At 45.7% G+C, this 11,061-nt stretch overlaps 1 protein-coding gene across 2 annotated transcripts; it reads right to left on the bottom strand.

The window, feature by feature from the left end:
* Nucleotides 1–489: 489 nt before the first annotated feature.
* LOC115113014 (suppressor of cytokine signaling 3-like) lies at nucleotides 490–11,061 on the bottom strand. 2 transcript variants are annotated; one of them, XM_029640190.2, is made up of 4 exons: nucleotides 10,607–11,061; nucleotides 9,884–9,999; nucleotides 8,669–9,040; nucleotides 490–3,999 (listed from the first exon to the last, which is right to left on the bottom strand). In XM_029640190.2, exons 3-4 carry the CDS (start codon nucleotides 8,795–8,797, stop codon nucleotides 3,409–3,411), a joined length of 720 nt encoding a protein of 239 aa, XP_029496050.1. In that variant the 5' UTR covers nucleotides 8,798–9,040; nucleotides 9,884–9,999; nucleotides 10,607–11,061; the 3' UTR covers nucleotides 490–3,408. The 2 variants fall into 2 exon arrangements, with proteins under 2 accessions (XP_029496050.1, XP_029496048.1); XM_029640188.2 differs by having other exon boundaries at nucleotides 8,669–9,999.

Raw genomic sequence — 11,061 nt, 5'->3', positions numbered from 1 at the left:
GTCTACCATACAGCCTAAAGCTAAGCTATCGCTGCCCCTACATGGCATTTTGTTTTGTGTTACGTTTGTGAAGTAGAAAAACATAACCAAATGGTAAATTATGTAATCTAATCGGTTCATGGAGAAGGGGAGGCAGTATCGGTAAAGGTGTGTGTGAGGGTTTGTTTGTGTGTGTGTGCATGCATGTGGTTGTGTGATCTAAAGCAGCTGTACCTTCGGGTTAAAAAACTTGAGGTAGAAACCACAATGTAGAAATGAAACTGTGTAGGTGTGTTTTTTCCTTTATGGTGTGAGAAAGCTGCGAGATGTTCTGTGTAAGTGTGATTGTGTTTATTCATCTGTGTGCATTCTCAGTACAGGAAACCTCATTGTATATGTTTAAACCATAGCACTTGTTTACTGATTACACCATGTAAGTGTGATACTCAAAAAGCAGAGAGACAGAAATGTGTGTATCCAACAGACAAATGAAGGCACAAGGAGAATCAGTTACATTTAGTAAAAATAGTGCTCTTTAATATACATTGTTGAAATATCTTAGAAATATAAATATGTGCAAAGTTCAATCTTTAATTTCTCTTCTGAAATGATTTTAGTTTTTTGTTGTTCCAGATAGTTGGGCTTGCACTGTCTGCCAGTCTAGTGGCGAGGTTATGAGCAGTCTTTATAAAAGACAAATACTTCTGACACACACATGTAGCTGAGCTGGTGCGACACATTAGGTTGATATGACGATAATAGATGTTAAAAATTACAACCGTTGCTCTTCTACTAACTAGGCTCCTATCAGGAAGACATAGATTTAGCTAAACACAACATCATCATCATCTTCAAATGAAGGATTTGTTGTCTCTGTGGCCCAGTGTGAAAACAATCTTGCCTACTCATCCTTCACCACTCACTCACTATTACCGCTTCTCCCCCAATCCTCCTTGCATGTCCCCCCCTCATCCAGCCTCAGCCATACTCGTCTTCAGCACTCTTCCCTCACCCTTCAACCCCCCCCCCCCGGACTACTGACTATGTTCGGCTTCAGTTTTTGTTTCTGAATGTGTCCCAAATGGCACCCAATTTTATATACAGTGCACAACTTTTGACCAGGGCTAGTGCACTTTAAAGGGAATAAGGTGGCATTTGGGACACGTATTGTTCCTGCCTGCCAGGAACTAAAATAATATCCACTGTTAGCTTTGGGGTTGAGTGAGAGAGAGATCTATCTATTTATATAAATAAGCGAGCGAGCGGTGTTAGTGTTATCATACATCTGAGTAGATGGATGGAGAGATGGGAAGAAAGACAAAGACACAGAAGCATCTCCATCACATTCTAACAGAAGAGCTACCAAAGCTGCAGTTACAGTGCTGTGAAAAATAATTCGCCCCATTTTGGATTCTCTATTTTTGCATATTTTTTCCAACATCGCTGTGGAGGAATTTAGGCCCACTCTTGCATGGAGAACTGATTTAACTCAGCCACATCTGTGGGTTTTCATGCATAAACTGCTTGTTTCAGGTCCTCCAACAATATCTCAATTTGGATTAGGTCTGGACTTTGAGGCCATTCCAAAACTTAAAATGTGTTGCTTTTTAACAATTTTCATGTAGACATGATTGTGTGTTTTGGATCATTGTCTTGTTGCATGACTCAGCTGCCTCAGGACCTGGACCACTTGCCTTAATAGACAGAACCATGAATTCTACTCTGTATCAGAGAAATCTACAGGAGAATGTCAGGCCATCCGTCTGTGAGCTGAAGCGCAGCTGGGTCACGCAGGTAGACAATGATGCAAAACAAACAAAGTCTACATGAAAATGTCTAAAAAGAAACAAATTTGAAGCCTTGTCAAAGTCCAGACCTAATCCCAATTGAGATGTTGTGACAGCACTTGAAACGAACAGTTCATGCTTGAAAACCCACAAATGTCGCTGACTTAAAGCAGTTCTGCATGCATGAGTGGGCCAAAATTCCTCCACAGCGACGTGAGAGACGGATCAACAACTACAGGAAGCATTTGGTTGCAGTCATTGCAGCTAAAGATGGCACAACCAGTTATTGAGTGTAAGAGGGCAATTACTTTAACACACAGGGGCATTGGGTGTTGCCTAACTGTGTTTATGAAATAAGTATATAACTGTTATTTGTTCACTCAGGTTCCCTGTATTTAATATTAGGTTTGGGTTGAAGATCTGATAATTCAGTATTAAAAATATGCAAAAGTAGGCCTCCCGGGTGGCGCAGTGGTTAAGGGCCAGCTGTGCCACCAGAGACTCTGGGTTCGCGACCAGGCTTTGTCGTAACCGACCGCGACCAGGAGGTCCGTGGGGCGACGCACAATTGGCCTAGCATCGTCCGGGTTAGGGAGGGCTTGGCCGGTAGGGATATCCTTGCCTCATCGCGCACCAGCGACACCTGTGGCGGGCCGGGCGCAGTGCGCGCTAACCAAGGTTGCCAGGTGCGCGGTGTTTCCTCTGACACATTGGTACGGGTGGCTTCCAGAATGGATGCGCTGTATTAAGAAGCAGTGCGGCTTGGTTGGGTTGTGTATCGGAGGTCGCATGACTTTCAACCTTCGTCTCTCCCGAGCCCGTACGGGAGGGGTAGCGATGAGACAAGATAGTTGCTACTAAAAAACAATTGGATACCATGAAATTGGGGAGAAAAAAATATTAAAAAATGCAAAAGTAGAGAAAATTTGAAATTCTTTTTCACAGCACTGTAAGCTGTATGTACGTGGTGTCTTGTGTATGTTTGTGAGGCTCGTGGCTGTCTTCAGCCATGATCCCCCACACCCTCCTATGAGGCTATGCTAGTTGGCATACAGCAGTGGAAATGTGTACGACACCACAAACACTTTCACTCTGCTTTTGGCCCCTTCGTTTGACACACTGCTGTTCTCCAGACACTCTCATTACGCCTCTCTCCTTGTCTCTCGCTTCCTTTCCCTCCCTCTCACAGTCCATTGAGCCCATTCTACATGTCAAACAGGAGAATAAAAGGGAGGAGATGAAAGCCTCTATTGATCAATAGAAGGAGCTATACCTCAGCCACAGCAGCACAACAAACCCCAAACAACCTTCTGGCTATACTCCTAAAGCCACACATGTCACGGTCTGCATTATCGACCTATCAATCTTTTTGACTACCCAATCACAGCACCCGCTGGGAGATTGGGTCACTGGCTGAGAGGGCAACAACTTTTAACCCCCCCAGTCTCGTCTTAACTCCCATTAACGGTCTGTCCAAGAGTGGAGGAGTATCAATGGTTACCTATATTAGGCTCCCCTTGGTAAGAAAGCAGTGGCATCGATTTGGAACAGCTTACCCTTTCCAAATCCTATCCTCAACCGTTAGAGTGGAAAACCCCAAACCTGAACTGTGTGAGTGTGTGTTTTTGTGTGTATGTGTGTGTTAGATAGGGGCATCGTACTCCTCCAAGAAGTTCCTGAGTGTGTGAGGGAGCTGGTGTGTGTCGGGGCTGGCCGAGCCCCCGAGGTGTCCGTTCAGGGTCCTCCTACACAGGTGTTGGAGGGAGGACAGGGAGGAGGGGAGGGGTCGACGCAGCTCCAATGGAACCTTCTCTCCCCCTGAGTGTATCAGATACACACTCCCAGTCCCCGACCCCACAGTCTCCCCTGCCACCGCAGCCGTGCCTCCCCCCGCCCTTACCCCAGCCTCCCCTCCTCCTGCTGCTTCTCCACCTCGCCCCTCCTTCCCCATGTAGTGTCCAATCAGTTTGAGCACACAGTCGAAGCGAGGGGGCATGTGTGTGCAGCACGAGTCAGGTTGCAGGTAAAAGCTTCCCCCCTGGCTGTGGATACGGAGGTTCTTGGTCCCACGGGCCGTCTGGACAGACAGTGTGAAGAAGTAGTGGTGGTCGGATGAGTCTCGAACCAGGAAGGTCCCGGGGGGCTGGGAGCGGAGCAGAGAGCTAGCCTCACGACCCCCCACCGCACCCCAGTAGAACCCACTCTCTTGTAGCTTACGCACCGCACACAGCACCTGGAGCAAGGAGAAGAATAGGTTACTTACTGTATATTATAAACTGGGTGGTTCGAGCTCTGAATGCTGATTGGCTGAAAGCCATGGTATATCAGACTGTATACCACAGGTATACCACGGGACAAAACCTTTCTTTTTACTGCTCTAATTACATTGGTAAGCAATTTATAATAGCAATAAGGAACCTCGGGGGATTATGGTATATGGCCAATATACCATGGCTAAGGGTCTGTATCCAGGCACTCCACATTGCCTTGTGCATAAGAACAGCCCTTAGCTACGGTATATTGGCCATATACCCCACCCACTCGTGCTTTATTGCTTAAAAATAGTGATGACAATATCTACGATACATACACTGTCGTATACATACACTGTCGTATATTCAATCTCTTCCTATCTGCTGTCCCCACTTGCTTCAACATGTCCACCATTGTTCCTGTACCCAATAAACTAAATTAGTGTCCTGGGCTTCATGGCATGCTGCCCCCAGGAGGTGAAGGTAGGCAACAACACCACTACGCTGATCCTCAACACGGGGGCTCCACAAGGGTGTGTGCGCAACCCTCACTGCGCTCCCGGTTCACCCATGACAGTGGCCACGGACGTCTCCAACTCAATCATCAAGTTTGAACACAACAACAGTGGTCGTCCTGATTACCAACAATGTCGAGACAGCCGGCAGAGAGGTGGTGAGGCATCTGGCTGAGTGGTGCCAGAAAATAACCTCTTCCTCAACGTTAAAAAGACGAAGGAGCTGATCGTGGACTTCAGGAGACACCAGAGGGAGCATGCTCCCATCCACATTGACAGGTCCACTGTGGAGAAGGTGAAAAGCTTCAAGTTTCCTCAGAGTACACATCACTGACAAACTGAAATGGTCCACCCACATAGACAGTGTGGTGAAGAAGTGCAACAGCCCCTCTTCAACCTCAGGTGGCTGAAGAAATTCATCTTGGCCCCTAAGACCCTCACAAACTTTAACAGATGCACCATTGAGAGCATCCTGTCGAGCTGTATCACCGTCTGGGATGGCAACTGCACAGTCCAGAGGTTGGTGAGGTCTGCCCAATGTTGGCATCACCAGGGGCACACTGCCTGCCCTCTAGGACATCTACAGCATCCGGTGTCACAGGAAGGCCACGAAGATCGTCAAGGACCTCAGCCACATGAGCCACAGCCTGTTCACCCCGCTACCATCCAGAAGGTGAGGTCAGTATAGGTGCATCAAAGCTGGTACAGAGAGACTGAAAAACAGCTTCTCACTCAAGGCCATCAGATCTCTAAATAGTCACTACTAGCCGGCCTCTGCCCAGTACCCTGCCCTGAACTTTAGTCACTGTCACTAGCCGGCTACCCTCCGGTTTCTCAAACCTGCACCTTAGAGACTGCTGCCCTATAGGCATAGAACACTGGTCACTTTAATCATGTTTACATACAATGTTTTACTATAATGTATTTTAATCAAGGCCTATCCTATTTAACTATTGCTGTACATATACTATTCTTCAGATATAGTACATACTCTAACCATAATGTCTGTACATCCCATCATACACACACACACACAGTACATTCAGAAAGTATTCAGACTCCTTGACTTTTTCCACATTTTTTTAAGTTACAGCAAGAACAGGTTCAGACATTTTTGAAAAGTAAAAAAAACTGAAATAACATTTACATAAGTATTATGACCCTTTACTCAGTACTTTGTTGAAGCACATTTGGCACCAATTACAGCTTAGATTCTTCTTGGGTATGACCCTACAAGCTTAGCACACCTGTATGTGGAGAGTTTCTCCCATTCTTCGCTGCAGATCCATCTCTGGAGAGACCTGAACAGCTATTTTCAGGTCTCTCCAGAGATGTTTGATCGGGTACAAGTCCAGGCTCTGGCTGGGCCACTCAAGGACATTGAGACTTGTACGAAGCCACTCCTGCGTTGTCTTGGCTTTGTGCTTAGGGTCATTGTCCTATTGGAAGGTGAACCTTAGCACCCCAGTCTGAGTGCTCTGGAGCATGTTTTCATCAAGGATCTCTCTGTACTTTGCTCCGCTCATCTTTCCCTCCATCCCGACCAGTCTCCCAATTCCTGCCGCTGAAAAACGTAACCACAGCATGATGCTGCCACCACCATGCTTCACCGTAGGGATGGTGCCAGGGTTCCTCCAGACATTCCACTTGGCATTCAGGCCAAAGAGTTCAATCTTGGTTTCATCAAACCAGAGAATCTTGTTTCTTAGAAGCCTTTTGGCAAACTCAAAGCATGCTGTCATGTGCCTTTCACTATGCTGTGCCTTGATTGGATTACTGTTGATGATATCTGGAAATGTGCATGTACATCCTGGCCCATCTACTGTTGCTAGTCCCAATTCTGACTTGTGCTCAGATATCTCAGATATCTGCTTCACTGATGTCTGCTCTCGTAAAAGCCTGTGTTTTCTGTACGTTAACACTAGAAGCTTATTACCTAAATGTATCAATTGAAAGTGTAGGTTCACAGCTCCAATCCAGATGTGTTTGTCATTACCGAGAAGTGGTTAATTAAGGAAGTGTGTTTTGAATAGTGATGTTAACCTTTCTGGTAATAACCTTTTTCGGCAAGACAGATCTTCCAAAGGTGGAGAAATGGAAATCTTTACAAAGAATCACATTCCGTGCTCGGTTGTCTCCACCAAGTCTGTCCCCAAACAATTTGATTTGCTGGTTTTAAGCATTAAACTTTCAAATAGCTCTTTGTTGACTGTTGCTGGGTGCTATCGTCCTCCATCAGCACCGGCCTGTACCCTACCTGCCCTAAGCACTCTCCTGGCCCCTTATTCTAAGTTTGAATTTGGCCTGCTTGGTGACCTAAACTGGGACATGCTTAAACCACCTGACCAAGTCCTAAAGCAATGAGACTCCCTAAATCTTTCTCAGATTATTACCAATCCACAAGGTATGACTACCATTAGGCCATCAGATTTGTCACCACTGCTCCTTATAGGACACATCACTGCACTCAACACTGCTCTGTAAACTGGTCATCTCTGTATACCCATCGCAAGACCCACGGGTTGATGCTTATTTGAAAGACCCTCTTAGGCCTCACTCCCCTTTATCTGCAATATCTACTGCAACCCTCATCCTCCACATACAACACCCGTTCCGCCAGTCACATTCTGTTAAAGGTCCCCAAAGCACACACATTTCTGGGTCGCTCCTCTTTTCAGTTCGCGGCAGCTAGTGACTGGAACAAGCTCCAACAAACACTTAAATTGGACCATTGTCTCCATCTCTTCATTCAAAGACTCAATCATGGACATTATTACTGACAGTTGTGGCTGCTTTGTGTGATGTATTGTTGTCTCTACCTTCTTACCCTTTGTGCTGTTGTCTGTGCCCAATAATGTTTGTAACATGTTTTGTGCTGGTACCATGTTGTTGTTATGTTGTGTTGCTACAATGCTGGGTTGTCATGTGTTGCTGCCTTGCTATGTTGTCGTCTTAGGTCTCTCTTTATGTAGTGTTGTCTCTCTTGTTGTGATGTGTGTTTTGTCATATATATTTAATCCCAGGTCCCCGTCCCCACAGGAGGCCTTTTGGTAGGCCGTCACTGTAAACAAGAATTTGTTCTTAACTGACTAGCCTAGTTAAATAAAGGTAAAATAAAATAAATAATAAAATACTGAGGAGTGGCTTCCATCTGGCCACTCTACCATAAATGTCTAATTGGTGGAGTGCTGCAGAGAAAGGTTGTCCTTCTGGAAGGTTCTCCCATCTCCACAGAGGAACTCTAGAGCTCTGTCAGAGTGACCATTGAGTTGGTGGTCACCTCCCTGACCTTTCCCCCAATTGCTCAGTTTGACTTCTTCCATTTAAGAATGATGAAGGTCACTGTTCTTAGGGACCTTTATTGCTGCAGAAATGTTTTGGTACCCTTCCCCAGATCTGTGCTTCAACATAATCCTGTCTCAGAGCTCTATGGACAATTCCTTCGACCTCATGGCTTGGTTTTTGCTCCGACATGCAACTGTGGGACCTTATATGTACAGGTGTGCGCCTTTCCAAATCATGTCCAATCAATTTAATTTACCACAGGTGGACTCCAATGAAGTTGTAGTAGCATCTCAAGGATGATCAATAGAAACAGTATGCACCTGAGCTCAATTTCGAGTCTCATAGCAAAGTAATTTCTGTTTTTCTAAAGATTCTAAAAACCTGTTTTTGCTTTGTCATTATGGGGTGTTGTGTGTAGATTGCTGAGGAAATTGTTTTATTTAATCAATTTTTGAATAAGTCTAACATAACAAAATGTGGAATAAGTCAAGGGGTCTGAATACTTTCCGAGGACAATGTATATGTATCCTAATGTTTCTATATTTATTAATTATATGTTTAACTTTTTAGATGTCTGTATGGTTAAATATTACTTCACTGCTGGAGCTAGGAACACACGCATCTCGCTACACCCGCAATAACATCTGCTAAATATGTGTATGCGACCAATAAAAGTGGATTGATTTATCAACAAGAGGAACCATATTGTACTATGTTGTAAAGACAACAATTGGACAAACCAAGAGACTGGGGGAGGAATAATGATGGGTTTGCATTCAGTAAAAGGCTGGCTAGTTTACCTCGAGTACATGTGGAGCTGACTGACACAGTCATGACGTATTTAACTGACCTGTTGGTAGTGTGCATGTGAGCTGAAGGGTTTATAGCGCAGGTGGTGCACATGAGACCCCTGACCTCTGGGCTCTGGGGGGGTCATGCTGCTCATTGTGGGGGGGTCGCGTCTGCTGTGGGTTACCATGGCGCCCTGACCCCCACGCTCGGCTCGTTGACCGAGGGGTGGGGGGTCCAGAGCAGGGAAGGGCGAGGGAGAGTAGGGGGCAGGAGGGAGAGAGAGAAGAAGGGATGAAGAGGGTTTGCGATGTGGGAAAAGGGTGAGGGCGTGAGGAAGGAGGGGGGAGAGGGGTGCACACACGTTTCCCAGAGCGATGACACTGAGGAGCAGTCCAAAGAGGACCTCAGAGAGACCACCCACTGCAGACAGCTGCAGAGAGAAAGGCGAGAGAGAGAGCAGGGGGCAGAAATGTGTTATCATACATTTTCTTGTGAACACTTCAAAGGTGTGAAGTAGTCTTTTTCCACTGATTCTATATGGAGGCCAACACATGGTGGAGTAAATCATCTGTATATAAAACACATTCACAAAAACACACATAGCTACACACCCACAAACATTCAGCTAGAGGTTTGAACCTTGATCCCTGTTGTCAGTCAGGTCATTATCATCTCTGACGTTAAGGTTCAAATAACTTTTCACACACACACACACAGTGTTAAACAGCTCAGCTCAAACTCTCTTTTACCACTGGGGGGGGGTTATTATAATTAACCAGGTTATTATGAATGAGTCCAGGTTCATTCTGAATAAATAACCTCATTCCCATGCAGCCTGCTGCTTTCACCAGCAGAGCTCTATGGTTCTCCGGTTTCATGGTAAATAGGCTACCCCCGGGTGGGTGGGTCTGGCCGTCTCACTGTGCTGCTGATCAGTGCATTTGGGTTTCATGGTAAATAGGCTACCCCCAGGTGGGTGGGTCTGGCCGTCTCACTGTGCTGCTGATCAGTGCATTTGGGTTTCATGGTAAATAGGCTACCCCCAGGTGGGTGGGTCTGGCCGTCTCACTGTGCTGCTGATCAGTGCATTTGGAGCAAGACGTAATAGGCCCAGCTCCATATTAAATAGATCTCCATTCACCAAGGGCCGATGCTAGTTGTTACTTGAAGCGGCAAGAGATGCCATAACTGCCCGCTCTGCAGCTGCTAAACATGGTGTCTGTCTGAGCTGAGCTGGGGCCCCTTCCAGCCACAAAATAGAAATGTGACTTACCCCCTAATTCTAAGAGTGTAGGCTGACTCGAGGAAACCTGGAGTTCCTCAAGGAGCCATTGCAGTCAATGGGTTCATATTTGCACCTTCGGTTTGTTGAGGGGTTCTTGGAACAACCTTTAATGTTTCAATATAGCAAAGGGTTAACATGATGAACATGAATAACATTTACTCTTACAGGGGGGACAAAAATAACTAAAAGTCATGCCTCCAATATTCTGATAGGCCATTGCCACTACAATATATTATTGAATAGGTTCAAAATTGAACCCCTTGCATCACAAAAAGGTTACTGTTATATGCTTTACACAGGGGTTCCTTGAATAACTTTTTCAGAGAGGTTCCTCAAGGAACAGTTTTGACCTAAAAAAAAAAGGTATGTGGCAATCTGTTGAACACCAAAAGGTTATTTGAAGCATATTTCCTTCCAAGAGTGTACAACATAGCACTGTCTATCTGGGTATAATGAGTATAATACATCCCAAAAGCAAAGTCCTGTTCTGCATTGCGCCATTAAGCTGCCTGTAGTAGAGCTGGTTCCCTGTGATGTTTTTGGAGGCACAAATGGCTTCCCATATCTCCGTTATGATAATCATGTTTTTGCGCAATTGCTACGTCTTGCTTAATATGTGCACTGTTCCACACATATGCAATATGCTATTTTATGCACCATGTACAGCAACAGCAGCACTCTATTCCCCGGGTATGGAGCCTGTTTATTTACCTTGGAGATTGTTCCTGTCCCCGGCTCCAGCGTTCCTCTCCAGGGAGAAAATATCCAAAGTCCCCGAATGTCTATGTGTTAAATCATTTATTAACTTTGTCATTAACTCTGAATAGACGGCCTCTTCTAACCGACGGATGAATGTATCGGTAAAGACGTCGGTGTCCTCTCTCTCTCTCTCTAGCAAACGGACGTAGCTGTGTTACCGCGGTCAACGAGTAGAGCGAAGGCTCCACCTCCTCAGCTCTGAGGTTCTTCCAGTAAACACACACACACATGCGCGCGCTTTGGCAGATTGCCAATAAATAATCAGTGCGTGACCTTTTACGGGAAGATTCCCGTAGTTATTGGCTGGTGAGTCCTCCCTTCCCATCCACTCCTCTGACAAGGTGAAACAGTTGAAGCCGTTTGCGTAGACTACCCTTGATAAAAACCACAATTCAAGCATGACTGAC

The sequence above is a fragment of the Oncorhynchus nerka genome, linkage group LG28 (genome assembly GCF_034236695.1).
Source record: "Oncorhynchus nerka isolate Pitt River linkage group LG28, Oner_Uvic_2.0, whole genome shotgun sequence".
Lineage (NCBI taxonomy): Eukaryota > Metazoa > Chordata > Actinopteri > Salmoniformes > Salmonidae > Oncorhynchus > Oncorhynchus nerka.
The sequence above is the reverse complement of the archived record's forward strand: the minus strand, read 5'-3'. Positions and strand labels throughout refer to the sequence as shown.